This window comes from Thermobia domestica, chromosome 12 (genome assembly GCF_964235325.1).
Source record: "Thermobia domestica chromosome 12, izTheDome1.hap1.1, whole genome shotgun sequence".
NCBI classification, from domain to species: Eukaryota; Metazoa; Arthropoda; class Insecta; order Zygentoma; family Lepismatidae; genus Thermobia; species Thermobia domestica.
The window spans coordinates 218,620,705-218,637,311 of NC_137465.1; the positions used below are offsets into that span (position 1 = coordinate 218,620,705).

At 35.2% G+C, this 16,607-nt stretch overlaps 1 protein-coding gene across 2 annotated transcripts in view; it reads left to right on the forward strand.

Annotated features, from left to right (window-relative positions):
• Window positions 1–16,607, forward strand: part of Oga (O-GlcNAcase) — a 59,156-nt gene that overhangs the window by 12,153 nt on the left and 30,396 nt on the right. For both annotated transcript variants that reach the window (XM_081734753.1, XM_081734754.1), the window contains exons 3-4: window positions 13,019–13,247; window positions 14,712–14,816. In XM_081734753.1, the coding sequence (XP_081590879.1) occupies window positions 13,019–13,247; window positions 14,712–14,816 (334 nt within the window). The remainder of the gene's footprint in view (window positions 1–13,018; window positions 13,248–14,711; window positions 14,817–16,607) is intronic.

Genomic DNA, 16,607 nt, shown 5'->3' on the forward strand with positions numbered 1-16,607 from the left:
TTCCGCATTTTACATTGAAACTCCAGTTAGGCCAATCAAATTTTGAGTTGACGCCACTAAAAGAGATCAACACATGACCATTATCATATTGTCGCTTTAGCTCTTTTTTTAAACAAACATTTTTCGACAGTAATGCCAAATTTCACATTTACCTTCTGCCAGTAGGTCCTTGCATATAAGGACATTCATCATGAATTTCTATTGTTTTATGAAAGGGGATTATAGCCTAATATCAATCACTGGTACAGTAAAAAACCTGCAACATGAGCATATATGTTTATTGTGATACGACGAAGTCTTTTGCTCCAAAATAAGTGTGCAGGGGAGGACGCCGAGGTTTCTCCTGGCGTGATTCATGCCACTTAGATGTTATGTTGATTCCCTGTGCTGTTAGTCGTAGTTTCACAATAAACTTACATGCTCATGTTGCAGGTTCTTTGCTGCGGATTGTACATGGAAATAGCATAAGAGCATTAATTCTGTGCGCCTTGCAATTAATTTCATGCTCATTGGCACTACCAAAATACAATTTGGAATTTTTATACTTCGGCCCCTGTGCTCTCCAAAGCCAAAAATTACCAACCGCGCCCTTTGTCCCCTGTTATCAAAATAATATTTCAGATTTGGAAAATGCATAACTTTTTATTACAATGACGCCATTAATCGACCAACAGAAAAAAAGCTTCTTCTGGTATGTCCCTGTTAAGGATATTTATCGTGATTTTTGGTGATTTGTGGAAGGTGGCTGTAGCACCACATCAATCACTGGCACATGCAAGGAGCATCGGAATATTAATTCTGTGTCATTCGTGATTAATCAAGTACTCATTCACACTTCCAGAATAAAATTTGGAATTTTTATAAACATCCATCATCAGTACTTCGCCCCCTGTGCACTCCTAAGGCGGTGCGTTATCAAAATAACATTCCAGATTTGAAAAACGCATACTCTTTTGATACAATGACGCCTAATTTTACATTAATTAAAAAAATACCTTCTTCTTGTATGTCTCTACTAAGGATATTTATGTTGATTTTTTTAAAAATTTTTGAAAGGGGGCTATAGCCCCATATAAGTCACTCGCACACGCAAGGAGCATTAGAATATTAATCCTGTGACAGTGGTGAAAATTCTGACGCTCACTGGCATTTCCGGAACAAAATTTTGAATTTTTATAAAGATCCATCATCGAGTACTTCGCCCCCTGTGCCCCTTTAAGGCAGTGCGTTATCAAAATAACATTCCAGATTTGAAAAATGGCATACTCTTTTGATACAATGACGCCTAATTTTACATTAATTAAAAAAATACCTTCTTCTCGTATGTCCCTACTAAGGATATTTATGGTGATTTTTTTTATTTTTGAAAGGGGGCTATAGCCCCATATAAGTCACTGGTACATGCAAGGAGCATTAGAATATTAATTCTGTGACAGTGGTGAAATTCTGACGCTCACTGGCATTTCCGGAACAAAATTTTGAATTTTTATAAAGATCCATCATCGAGTACTTCGCCCCCTGTGCCCCCCTAAGGCGGTGCGTTATCAAAATAATATTCCAGATTTGAAAAACGCATACTCATTTGATACAATGACGACAAATTTCACATTAACAAAAATACCTTCTTCTCGTATGTCCCTACTAAGGATATTTATGGTGATTTTTTTAAATTTTTGAAAGGGGGCTGTAGCCCCATTATAAGTCACTCTTAGATGTAAGGACATTGGAGCATTAATTCTGTGACATTTGTGATTAATCTCACGCTTACTGGCATTCCGAAAATAAATTTTGGGATTTTGGTAACATATCACGCACCACCTTTTTACGCCCCTTGCCCCCCAAAAGGGGGACCTTCGCATAATAATGTTTGAGACGGCTTTACTAGCTTTGTGAATGAGTGTTTTTGCATTTTGTAACAAATACAACTCATTTGCTCCAAAATCTTCACGAATAATTATTGGAGAAAACTGCTTCTAAAATTTAACATTGAATCTCCCATAAGGAAAATGAACTTTCGTGTTTACACCCCTAAAAGGGGGGCTAAACAGCAATTTTCTCTTATTTTCTTTAAAAATTCGAAAAATTCAGATATTTCTCAATAAGAGTGCCAAATTTTACATTAATAGTGTATAAACTTCATCTTCTCCCAGCGCTGTAGAAAATAACACGAATTATGGAACAGTCTGTATATTAAATTTAGATTCTACATGAGAATAAGTGTTTGGAATGCACATTTCGGAAACCAAGTCTTTTGGTACTTGTGAAGTGTGATTTGAATAGTTGTAGATTATGGGAATAAGTACAACATTACTCTCGTAACATTGTAATAATTAGAGAAGTTATAATCATGGTAATAATCAGTTAGGTTAGTTATTTAAATCATTTCAGTGTGCTCTGCGGCTTTCATAAGTAATTACTTTAAAACTGTAAGCTGTGCTCCTTTTTAGGATGATCTTTCGTATGAAATTTTAACCCACGGAAATTGTAGTTAGAGTGTAAGATAACTCTAAGAATTACAGAAAAAGATATTGATCACTTCCTTCACTTTATCCACCTTTTCTTGGGGAAAAAAAAAAATGTGATGTGACGTTTAATTGTTAACATTCAAGTTGGTAAAAAATTCTTGTGGAAGAAGAAAATAACGAAAATCCAGAAATTTTGGTAATTTCCTACAGATCAACAGAACGTCTTCTTGAAAAGTGTGTTGTAACAAGGAAGAACACTGAAATTTGTCAAAATAAATTACCTAACTGCATACAGAAGGTACGAATTTTATATTCAGTGTATATCCTATAAGATAAAAAGAAAATATACGTAGTGAAATAGTTACTAAATTGTCAAGAAGTTTCTTCATGTTCCAAAATAAGTTCTCAAGTCATTTTGAACTCTAAACTTTGAACAGTGACACTCCGGTCTCACAAATTCCGATCAGTTTTTCTAAGTTTAGCCTTTTGTAATTAATAAAAACTTACGCAAAGAAATTACAGTTTCGTGAACTGTACAATCTTGTGAAAATTTGAAAGAACTCGGAACATATATCGTCAGTAATTATTGTCGTCGAATTATAAAATAGCTTTTTTCGATCTTTGCAGTAGTTGAATATTGAAGAAATATTTTGATTTTGCGTGTCCCATAGTTCCTTAAAATATTTGACATTGAAAGTTATAACTAACACTAGTCGTCTCAGGATTCTAAAGGTGCGATATGTGCAGTATTGCCTTTCTGAATGTGTGGAATATGAAAATCGGAAAATATGAGGACGCACGTTCAAGATTTTCATGGAAATTCTTGTTTGTAATTTTAACGATAATGCTATTGATGATTACAGCAGACATTGTGGCTATGAAATGCATTGTCCTTTTCATCAGAACATTCATGGGGAAAGTTTCGAAGAGAAAATAGTGTTACACTTTAGTTTGTCTTCGTAAGTAACTGTGAGTGGCCAAACAGTTTTTAAAGCAAGGTGTACATTTAAAATTGGTGACTAGGTAGGTGTCAGATAGGGTGCAGCTCACATGATCTAAGAGGTAGAATGATGAAAATGTGTGACTGGTATGGAGGAGGACTGGATTGCGTGGTGATTAACACACTGATGTGCTTTGCCTGAGCCCGAGTTCGATGCCCGACCCATGTGCACATTTTTTCACCGTGACATACTGTTTTACTAGTAGAAGACTATCTGTGAAGTACAAAATCAAGTATTGTTACTTATGCTTTGCAAACAATGTATTACCTTAGTTTTATCTGGGTTACCCATTCTCTTAAATTTTGCATTTGCCATAGTTTTCTTTAACCAAGGAACACAAGCAAGTTTCCCATCTATCTGGAAAACCGGAAAAAGTCAGGGAATTTTTTGAACGGATTTTTACTTGTCACAACCCATTTCTGTTTTTCGCTGTGCCCAGCTATTGAGTAGGGAATATTTTATAAAATAGTTTGATTTGCAAAGTGTACCTACACGCACAGTATATACATGTATATGCATAGTAGATGAGGAAATCCTGATAGGGAATAATAGTTGCTTTTTTACATTATATTTAGATCTAGAAAGCTGTATAAGTAATGACGAAGAAAAGTCAGGGAATTCATAGTTTCCAGGAAAGTGGGAACCTTGAGAAGTGCACAAATACATGTTCAGTTTCATATACTAAATGGTCAGTATGATATGGAAGAAATTGAGAAGAGTGCTTTGCTTGTAAATTATAGTCTTTTGTTCTTTAAGAAGTTTCTTGGATTAGACACGCAAAGTAAAATACGTCTTAATATTGCATGTGTTGGAATTTAGTAGAAATGTCACAAAAAAATTTAACTGACCTTCATTTTACTCATCATTCTACAGTTTTACAAATGTTTTCACACAATAATGTGTAGCTTCGTGGTTAATTACTAAATTGAAGTTTTAATTTATTAGTTTCTTGTTACATACCGGAAGTGAAATAGTGTGAAGGATAAAAAGCAAATATATAGTTGATTGATTGCTTGTTCGGTACTTAATGAGAACGTCAGCAACGATGCTATTTGTCCCCGCGTGGATATCGTATTTGATTGGAAAACTTATGGCTAATTATTATTTTCGTAAGTAATGACATTGCTTAAATTATCAAGAGAAGTCAAACAATTCACTCTCTAAATTTTTTTTTTCTTCCAAACTATACTGTTAATCTATTTGTTGCATGCTCAAACTTAGTGAACAGGTAAGAAAAGAGGTTAGAAGGAGAGCTTAGAAAAAAAAATAAATAATAATTAGGCTGATATAATAATAAAAAGGAAAACAATGTTGAATTACATAGAACATTTCCAGTAATAATATACATTAATATTTTATGTATATATTTATCACAAGCAAGTTATACAAGTTGGAGAAATGTCGAGGAATTGTCCGTTTTAGTCCTGTCCTTTCATTGATAGCAGTCTTCTTCTGCTTCCTTCTGACAATGATTTTGTTTATTGTCCTATCCTTCCCCATTTTTTTTTTTTTAATACTTCCAATGTTTGTTGCACTCAACTAATATTCTTAATCCTTATGTTCACATGTTCACCATACTCTACACTAAATATTTTGAGAATCTGTAGTCAGTTTTCCCGCTTCTTTATTGTTTTTTGTTATTCCAGTTCTTTTCCTTCGTCGCTTACATTCATGCTTTAATAAATAGCACTAACTAGACAACAAAACTACAGATACCTGCCATCTTAGTGCAGAGAGTCTCTGTTCAATCCCAGGCAGTGAGAGTTTGATTGATAGCATTGCGATCCTAGATTTTCTCGTAGTTCTTGTTTTTTTTTTCTTTTCTTTTCTTTTCTTCTTTTTTTTTTTACGTCTCATGGTTATGCCGGTAAGGCTGAAGGAGACGGTGATCATGAGAAATGAGTGGAATGAAGAAGCGGAAGGAAACGGCTGTATTGTTTAATAAAATTCTATTTAAGTAAAATTAAAACTTTATTTAAAATAAAAAAAAAATCAAAGTATAAAGGCAATAGCAATATTTTTAAAAAATGTTAGAAATTTTATTAGCCTTGCAAGATATTGTAAACAACTTTTGGCGAAAGAGAAAGTGTTCTGCTAAACAGTATAAAAAGCCTCTCTTTTAACAACAAGTTACGATTTGGACACCTGAACTTGGATAGGCTTATTGACATACTACAAGAATGGCAAAACACTCTTCTGGCCAAGTAAGTTGTCTTTTATATATATATATATATCAGGGTTGGCAAAAACCATGGTTTTTATTTAAAAAACAAAAAAAACCGTTTTTTTTTTTGGTTTAAACCAGGTTTTTATGGTTTAAATGATTTGCCCTATATATTCATATCGTATATGGACAGAAATAAGTTTGTTTCGCCTTGGTGTTATTATGCAACAACCGGGTTATGCTGGAAGGGGTCACATAAGCTTAAAGCGGAATAAAAACCGCTTCTCGAGTTACATCCGAGAGAAATTGTCCTCCATTTGAACTCAGAACGAGGACTAATTGGCAAAAAAAAAAAAAAAAAAAAAAAAAAAAAAAAAAAAAAACGTTGTACTGATCTTTGCATGCTTCTTAATATAACTGTCAAGAGTCATTTCAGAAGGACAAAAAGATAAACAGTTGCACAAGTGAAACCATTACACAGAATTATATATGAACAATTTCAAAGTACTACGGAGTACTGAAGAACTAATTTAGTTCAAGTTAGTTAACAACGACTTTTATTGGCCCAAATTAAAGAAATACACCGACTTAATGTGCATATCAATAAGAAAAGTGAATAAAGATACGAATTATTTGAGTCCACTTTGGCTCAAACTCATTTATACACAAATAGATACCAAAGATACTTATTTCACTAAATGCCTCTCGTGGGGTCTGTATGACCCCCCCTCCACACACACACACACACAAAAAGTGCGGCATTTTCGATGTATTTTATCAATAGTAAACATTGAAACGAAACAATATTTAGAATTTTTCTTCGATTGCAATTACATAACAATAATAACAACTACAAAAAAATCACAAAATAAACATTTATAGACTTGTAAAAAAAAGTTGCTTTTGTAGTATAATCTTTTTGAATAATGAATGGGGAATTTATGTCTGAATATAATACGAATAATATACGGGAGTGAAACGTGATAACCCACAAATGTGTGTTCATCAAGATTTTACAAACACTTACACTTTTACGAACATTTTTTTGTTTTTTGGTTTAAACCAGTTGGTTTTTTTGAAAAAACCAGCTGGTTTAAACCTTGGTTTAAACCAGCCAACCCTGATATATATACCTTTTTAATTTTGTTATGATGACTTTGGCTATTTCCAGATTGTGGGTAAGTTTTCCGTAGACAGGTTAAGATACTTTATTATTAATTTTAAGCATTAGATTTATTAATTTTTAATATTATTTAAAATTGTTATGGCTCCTATAAATGATTTATGTTTATTGTTTAAATGTTATAGTTAATTTTTTGCATAGCCACAAAGCAGAATGTGTTATTGTTTATTGTTGTAAATTGTTATACAATAAAATTGTTAGCTAACAATCAGTTAATCCTTTCGTTTGAATAACTAAGTATAACAATATTTAAGAAAAACAATTGATATTCATGAAGGTAAAAAACACTACGGACACAGTGTTTGTCCACCACAAAGTTCACTTGGCGCGAGCTGGGATTGAACCAAGGACCTCAAACACGAGAGATGAACGCTCTACCACTGAGCCACCACGGCCCTGTTCTTGTTTCCTCGCACATTCTCATTCCAATAGTTCTGTCATCGTTCAGCTTCATTAATCTTAGAAAGTCCGTACGTGTATCTGCTACGTAACGGACCAAGGGTTGGGGGTGGGCGTCAAATTTGCCCGCGTTGGTTTTAAGTAGCTTTCAGAGTATATTTGTTCAATTTGAGTTAACATGTTGAACTAAATTTCAAAAAAGAAACTTCTTAAGGAATTGTGCTTTTTATTTGTATTTATAACTAACAGCATTCAGCAACACTCGACTAGGTATATGAAAGTCTAAGTGTTTATATAATGGAGAAAAGTAACATTTTAAAGTAATGCAAGTTTTATATATTAAAAAAAAAAAAAGAATGGAATTTTGGGGAAAGCAAAAATGTGTATCACCTATGATGAGGGGAGGGGGTCAGATCGGCCGCGCAACATATATATATATATATATATATATATATATATATATATATATATATATATATATATATATATATATATATATATATATATATAACAAAAAAACTGCAGTATATTACAGTTGAATAAAATGAAAATGAACTTTTCATCAAAAGGAACAATAACAAAAAGATAATCCTAAATACATGTTAATGCATATAAACTAAATAAAAAAGATCTAAATAAAACAAAATTGTCCCACTTGTTCTTTCTACGGTTAATCATCCGTCCCCTTTAGCCTCAAGGACATAGCCATGGGACAGTACACTAGAAATATGATTTCACTAGGTATCTGCTCTAATTCAAATCACATCAGCAGATGGTGCAGCCCATTTCGTCCCAATCATCATTTGAATTACAGTATTTATGTCCATTCTGGTCTTTATAATTGGTCGTTGAGGTTTCTGGCATCAAGCTAATTTTTTTATTTAGATTCAGCATTAACCGCTATAGCTCCATTTCTCTCGTAAGCTGTACAGATGTCATATTTTCCGTATATCTGTCCTAAGCATCTAGTTGTCCGTCATGCTTCCATTTGTTTTCAAATCATTCGTCGCCTGTGAATGTAAACATGTTTCTATTCTTCTGTTCTTTTACTGATCTGTTCCTTTCGTAACTCCTGAGTGGCATAGAAGGCAATAATAAACTTAATTTTTTCAGGTTACGCTTCGAAACATTCTGTGCTACATTGATTGTACTATTTCCAGTTCTTGTCTAAGTAGCTATGTCAGTGTAAAGATGAGATCTATTTAATAAGAAAATTCTCTTTATTATGCCTGTGTATTTATTTTAAATATTTCAAGAACTCTCTCTCGCCCTCTCTTTTTTTTTTTTTTTTTTTCGTCTGTTATGATGCACGGAAAGAGAGAAACTAAAACATTTTTAGTAATCAAAATTAAGTGAAGAGATTTTATAACTTCATCATGCCATTCTTACGTGCCCCTTTCCGCAAAACTTGGAATACCCATTTATTCCATCTTGCCTGCCCTAGGTTTTCAATTATACAGAGGTCTCTTTTTTACAGAATACCCAACTGTTATAGTCATCTAACAACTATATGTACATTTTTTTCGAGTTACCCGGTGTTTGAGAGCAATTAAATGCATGTTGGCCAAATAATATTACTTCTGCATTCTTTGTTGACACTATTGGTGTTATTATTGTTGGTATTTTTTTTCTTTTTTTTCCTGCTTAACATTTCCCTGTGTAAAATGGCAAAATTATGCTTTATCTGGGAATTTTCAATAAATAAATAAATAAATATGAAAACAATATGATCACTCAAAAGATAGAACTACTCATATAACTAATGTCAAAAGCTTTAAAAAAAAAAAAAAAAAAAAAAGTATGTAAATAAAAACAAATATAACGATGTTTGCTCGCTGACCCTTCTAGATCGCTGCTCCAATTTTGATGATTTTTGGTGCATGAGTGGACCCTAGCCTAAATGAGGGTTTTAGAACCTTTTCGGCAATTAGGCGAGCAGTGACATGTAAAAATAATAGAAAATGATTAATGTTTGTATCTAATTCTCCATAGTTTTCGGGATCGCTGAGATGAACAGTGATATACGCCCGATGCTATATGAGTCCAACTTTATCCACTGTCGGCACGGGAGTGGAAAGGGATGACATGTAAAAATAATAGGAAACTACCGATAATAGTGTCCAATCCATAATTTCTAGGGTCGCTGTGATGAATAATGACATACTGATGATGTTTTAAGTTTAAATTCATCCCCCGTACGTATCCTAAGGGAGGAAATAGGTTCAAATATGATACTTTCCATAAATCTATTATTCTTCTCGTGAAGAACGGGCATTTCAGCTAGTCATAATATGTAACTGACAAATCGAAGAACAATGCGCAGTGACCAGTAAGCCCTCAGATCATAAACATAATAGTTGTTATAGTTTACATTTCCCCAAGTCCAATTACTCCTTTCGAAGAGAACTCCTTTTAGCATTTGCATTCTTACAATGGCAATGGTATTTCAGGATAACTTCAATTTTGAGTAAGATAATACTATCTTAATTTTCTTACACAGATATAGTTCAGGCTTTTTCGTCCTAATGTAACAAGATATGTGTATGATCCTCTCTACTGAAGAAGTATATGCTGGACTATCTTAACATCATTTATATTGTGATTGCGCATCCCGAAAAGCTTCGGCACCTAAGAAGCAGCCGAATCTCTTAATATATGTTAATTCTGGATCTGATGTTACTCTTGGTCATACTAATATATAAAATGTAAATTATATTAAGAGATAAGATTTATTATTTTAAAAAAAATAGAGTTTGTGTTCAATTCGCAACTGAAACTTTCTGAAATTTTGTTCCATTAGCTGAAATGCCCGTTCACAAGAGAATAGGTTTGACAAACAAACAAACAAAAACAACCCTTGAAAGGTATATTTGAACCCTCCCCCCCTCCCTTAACATTTCCGCTTAACATTGCGTATTTCAGTTGAAGTAATATATAGAAAACTCATAACTCCATCTACAATACAATTACGGTACAACATCTAGGATTTTCGGTAGATGTAGATTTGGCAATGCGTCACTCGTTATGTCTCATATAGCCTCGCTGCAGAAAGGGACGCTAAACTAAAATCAGCTCAACTCAACATAACATCGAAATTTAGCACCAGTATGTAAATTCATAGGTCTCAACATAGTCTGTAAAATTTGGAAGTGGGAAGAGGATCAAGTAAGAAATTTCAGTTTCCAACATACGTACTTCAAAACTCGTTACGTTCCTAGTATAAATTTTGAGGAGTATTGAAGAGATTCAAATTAGTGTAGTGTTAGCAGTTTTCTTCGACCAATTACACTATTGGTGGAGTAAAATAAAGCAAGTGAAACAAGTGAGACTGAAAAGTAATGTTTCTTCACTTTTATTAATCAGCTATATACCGGTCAGTGTTCACTCATGAAGAAAAATACAAGGGTTGGATTTTTAGTAATGCCAACACTCCTATACTCGGGAACAAAGCAATCCATTATAAATTATACCAGCTGTAGGTTGGATGCCGACCCTCCCTCAGAGCACATGAACTCGCCTGCCCTTCCCTCCATGCGCACGCAGCACCGACAGTTATGAGTGAGTGTTTGCCGAATACAGGCATGTTTACGAAGCAAGATCAGAGGAACTGATTGAAAATTGAATGCGCTAGAGGTAGGAATGTAAAAGTGTGCCACGAAGTATTGCAAGATGTTTGCGGTGCAGGTGCATTATCATACCATACAGTAACAAGGTGGGTCAAAGCCTTGAATGATAGACGACAAAATGTCACAGACATGCCTCGCTCCGGTCATCCTTTTGTAAGTGAAGATGATGTGCAGAACGTGAACGCGTTAGTGCTAGTGGAACGGAACGCCACAATTCGTCAATTGGCCAACGATACAGGGCTAGCGCATTCGACTATTCTGAAAATTCTGAAGAAGAATCTGCGATTGCGTAAAATTGCCTCAAGGTGGATTCCACATGATCTGACTGAACAACAAAAGTGGCTGCGATATGATGCCGCTTGAACATTCTTGGAGCAGGACTAGCTCGAGAGAGTAATGCTCCCGGAGTAAGAGCTAAATACGCGGTTCTGATTGTTTAGCGTTATCAGTTTCTTGCCACGTGGCATTCATATAGCAAAAATCAAACGCTTGCTGCTGTCGGCCCTCATTGCCGAGCGTGTAATGCTACATGCTAGTAACGAAAACCGCTTTTGGCGTGGGTTCAAAGCCGGCCCAAGGGAAGTTTTTTATAATTTTCATAACACTTTTAAAATGAAAGTAATACTGGAAAGAGTGATTTGTTTATTTCCGTACAGATAAATAGTAGTAGTAGTAGTAGGAACGGGTTAGAAGCCCCGCTGTGCTCGTTTTGTTACACCTTGACCCCCGTGATATAAATTTCGTGACTAACTTAAAACAGCTGGCTAGGATAGCGTCCGAAAAACATACTTCCGGGAGTATTACTCTCCCGAGCGGGTCGTCTTCGAGCGGTATCAACGTGAAGGTGAGACCTTCTTACAGCGGGTCATTGCTTTTGATGAGATCTGGGCCAGAGCGTATGAACCACAGCTGAAACGGCAGTCAAACGAGTGGCGTTATCCTGGTTCACCGAGATAAGTAACAGTTAGGAATACCCCAACCAATGTGAAGACTATGTGACTGGGATGGTGTAATCATAAACCAATACAGTCCCCCAAAGACACATCGTTAGTGCAGAATACTATTGCTTTAAAAAAAAATCTGCGACCAGCTGTAAGACGAAAGCGAACCCACCTATCATTCTGCATGACAATGCAAGGGCACATTCAACAGGTGCTGTCACGTTGGGGCTGGGAAGTACTGTGTCGCCCCCCCATATTCTCCAGATTTAAGTCCCAGCGACTACGACCTCTTCCCGAAGATGAAGGAACCACTTAGTGGAATACGCCTCCGGGAGACCGATCACTCCATCCGCACTATCCATAGATTATGCACTGCAAACGGCATCCAGCGGCTTCCACATCGCTGGGAATGCATGATTCACAATGCTGGTGATTACATCGAGGGTCTACAAAACTTGGAGCCTTGTAAGTACTCTACTTCTCAAGATATACCATTGTTGCCATTACTAAAAATCCAACCCTTGTATATAGGTATGAGGAATATATATGGAAGACTACTAGAAGTGAGAAAAGTTATACTATTAGGGACAAGATAACCAAAGGGATGTAGTTCCGCAATCAGTGTTAGTTTTCTGGTAAGATATATACAGAAGAAGGCAATAAATTTTTGCCGAAACATTCCCATTTAGATGCCTTTGGGGTATTTTTAATAATTGCTGAAAAGAAAAATTCCGTGATGACAGACAGCATGGGTTTTAATGTGGCGAAAAAAGTATAGAAATTGCCCTCTTCCTCCCCTTCAAAGCGCAATGTTCAAGAATTCTTGGACGAACTTATTTTGAATGTTTATATTCATAGTTTCATCTTCCTGAATTGAGGGGTTCATGAGCTACTTTCTTTTTGGTATAAATTTTGAACTCCCTTCCCTGCACATTTTAGACGAAAGTGACAAGAACCTAGTTTAGGTGGGCACTAACTATGTTTAAAATTCCACTTCAAACGATTCAGCTGTTTTCTCATGATGAAATCACTTTCATGTTGTATTTATATAGATTCTCGTTTATGTTATTTAACTGTAGTTGGCATTTTCTCGTGTTCGTTGTTTCTCGTTTATCCTGGGTTTTCGTTATTATTGCGGATATAGCTTCAGTTGTTTGTTGTCATGCCTCGTTGAAAGTTAGTCTAAAAGGAAAAAAGAAGTTAAGTGCCTATTGTCTATTTTTATTTTTTATTTTCCAGATTAAAAAAATGGGGAATGGATTCCTATTTGTATGCGCCGAAGGACGATTACAAACATCGTGCGTACTGGAGAGAACTGTACACAGTTGAAGAGGCTGAGCATCTTACTGGTCTTATAACCGCATCTCGAGAATGTGGAATCACTTTTTATTACGCTTTATCTCCAGGACTAGATATTACCTACTCCAGCGCAAAGGAGGTGGCTGCCTTGAAGAGAAAGCTTGAACAGGTACTAATAATTTCTGAATGAAATATTTTAGCGACGAAATGATAGAATAATGCTAAGGCGACGAGTTACACTCTTCCGTAACGCTTACAATTCACTTACTACTTGAGTCATAACTCGAACTTCATTTACCTTGTAATTGTTTTGGATTCTAGGGATAATATGTGTATTTTTTTTTAATCGTCGTATTGTACTTAATTTATACAGACAGGTTATTTGCTTGAGTACTTGCTCTCAGCTCGGTATGTACTAGGATTATTTGGTAATTGAAGCTAAGTTGTTATCTTGTGCATACGCATTTTTATAGATAGTCTTCGCAGTAGTTGGCAGACTTGTGAAATATTTTGTAAAATTACGTTTGAAAAGATGTGTCACTTGCATGTGAATGAATGGATCAAATAGATAACAGGGTTTATTGTTTCAAAATAAAACTTTATTTTTAGTTATTTACTGAGTATATGAAATTACTGGTTATATTCTTGATTACTTACTGAGTGCATGGAATACAGTATATTATTTCAAGTTGCTCATCAAGTTCAAGTTCCCTGCATAAGTTTACTTTCAATTCTTCGAGTGTTACAATATCGGACACTCATCCTCGCCGTCACACAATGGCTCAACACAGCACGATCATACTTTTTTTCTTTTAACTGTAAAATTAAAGAATATTATGAAATTTTTATCGGTACACAACAATATAGTAAAACAGTAAGAGGAACGCATAATATATTGGGAAAGGCTGTGTTCAATAAGTGCCGGTCAAATTCCTGTAATATTCTTCCACGGTGTGAAAACAAACAATGTGGAGATCGTATTTCGTTTCGAACTCACGTTGAGTCCTTTGATCTAAGCAGACGTTCATCAACCGCATTTGTTTTGTTTTCTTCACATTTCGCTCTTTCTAGTTTGCTCATGTTTTGCGTTTATTTCTCCTTCGCTGTAATCTTTTATTTCGGGTACTTTTTTTTCTGTAGTATATTTTACATTTTTGGCGTTTACTTCGTACTTATGTACTCATGATACCTTCGCCATCAAATTTTAACTTTCTGGTGTATGTACTACACACGAAGCAAAGTGCCTGGACGTCCTTCGTGGGCATCGAATGAAGTGTTTCTGGGCGTAGTTGTTCGTCTGTAGTGTAATTACACATATATTAACGAATGGAACAAACAACCGATTTTGAACATACCAATTCCTCTATAGATATGGATTCAGTGATCATAGTTACATAGATATGTGTCTCTTGATAATTCTCAACAGAGAATCAGTGTGGTAAAATCAGGATTTGTTGAAAATATTATTAATGCTTAAAGAAAGAAATCTAAGAAAATACAATACGTCTACTGATCACTATCTAAGGAAGTGCTAAATGAGAGTTCTAGGTGATGTGTGATTTATTGTAGCTGATAGATAGAGAGTATTAAGAACGTTTAAACTGAAAGATATTAATGTATTTTTCTTTCGTAGGTTTCTCAGTTTGGCTGTACTGCCTTTGCATTGTTGTTCGATGATATCGAGCCTGAAATGTCAGAAGCTGATAAGGAAGTTTTCCAGTCATTTGCTCACGCTCAGGTTAGCATTTCTATCATGAAAATAGAAAATAACATAAAAGATAAAATCAGGAGATCTAGAAATTATTCCGATTCTTTTGAAAACCAGAAATACGTGTTGTTTCTAAATGAACATCGACATTTTAATTAAATGTAATCTTCATATACAGTACAAAAATTAAACACACCTTAAAAGGAATAATAATCAAATAATTTCTTTCCGGCTGTGTAGTTGTTTCATAACTACCATAATAGGACACTAGTTACGTAGATGGCGATGACTCTTGAGCGTAAAATCGTCTGTGTCTTGGAATTCGTAAGGTGTAACTCGGCAATTGGAATTCAGCTTTTCGGCGAGAATATGGATGTGATCCCCCATTGGATAACAATATCCGAAGGTGATGCAAACAAGCACTACAGGATGTCTGTGATGGGGGGGAAATGTTCCGGAAGAACGCACGGGGAACAACAAATCAAGTTTCGTTCGAAATTCCAGAAAATCTGTAAGGAGGGCGAGTCAGGAACTAGCAATGCGGGTTATCACTGTTAGGACTAAAACTGAAGCTGTACCATCTGCAACTGTTACGGCTCCTAAAGCCTGAAGATAGTGTGATTCGTGCCATCTTATGCGAAAAAGTGCTTGATATGGAAGATGGTGATTTTCTTTAGTCGTGTAATCCTGTGATAAAACCTAGATCTCACGACCTCACCCCCTGCGACTTCTTTTTGTGGGTGTAGATAAAGGATCGTGTTTACGTGCCGCCGCTCCTTACCGATCTCCGTGAATTGCTGTACAGGATTGATGCAGCAGTGAAGTCTGTTACCTCAGACATGCTAGCTTCATTGTGGGGAGAAATTGACTACATACCGTACTAGATGTGCTGTCACAAAGGGATCCCACAGTAAACACTTGTAAGAAGTTTTGTATTACTGTTTCTTTTAAGGTATGTTTTATTTCTGTATTGTGTATGTAATACAAGATATACTTAATTAAAACCATGATATTCATTTAGAAACACTGAATGGGGTTTCAAACAAATCGGTTATTTTTGTAGGGATCTATGAAAATTCTAGAGGTAGATGTAGCGAAGCCACTTTCAACTCCGGTGGAAGATCAGCGAAGTTTGGTATACGTAAATAACGGTGAGTTGAAAGAAAAAGGTTTAACAACATTAAATTACTGGTAACATTATTATGCACTTCGTATGTCGGTGTTGCTTTGAAATATTGGATGTTTATCTCATCACAATCAAACGAGCGGAACAACTTTTTATATTCTATAGTGGTGTTTATATGATCTTGGTTTCATGCAGATTGAGAATTGTCATAGCTATCTCTAGGAAGGCCCCGCCATAGAAACTCGGCAACGCAGCGCGAACGTCCTATCGGCTGGAACATTTGCCTTTCGGTAAATGGTGAAAATCGCAAGCTGTCAGTAAAAGGCGTTGGTATTTAGATGCTGTAAAGTGTTACATTTATGGGAATTAGAGGACAGAATGCCAGATAAATGTATTATGCCTGGATATCAACGTAATTACCCTAAAACAATTAAGGAGGAAGAATATGTAAAGAGTTTCCGATTTCCAAAGCGTTCCATTCTCAAGCGAAATATTGGATGATTATTACGAATTTGTAAACAGTAAAGATTATCTATTAATAGTTTGTTTCTTGAGATTCTAAACAAAGGCTATTTGAGCAGTTTTACATCAGATTATTCTGCATTTCTGTACGTACGTATGTGGCTGTACATATGTGTTTCAAGACAGCACACAAACTTAACCGTGATGCGTGTAATGATATTTTGATACATTAA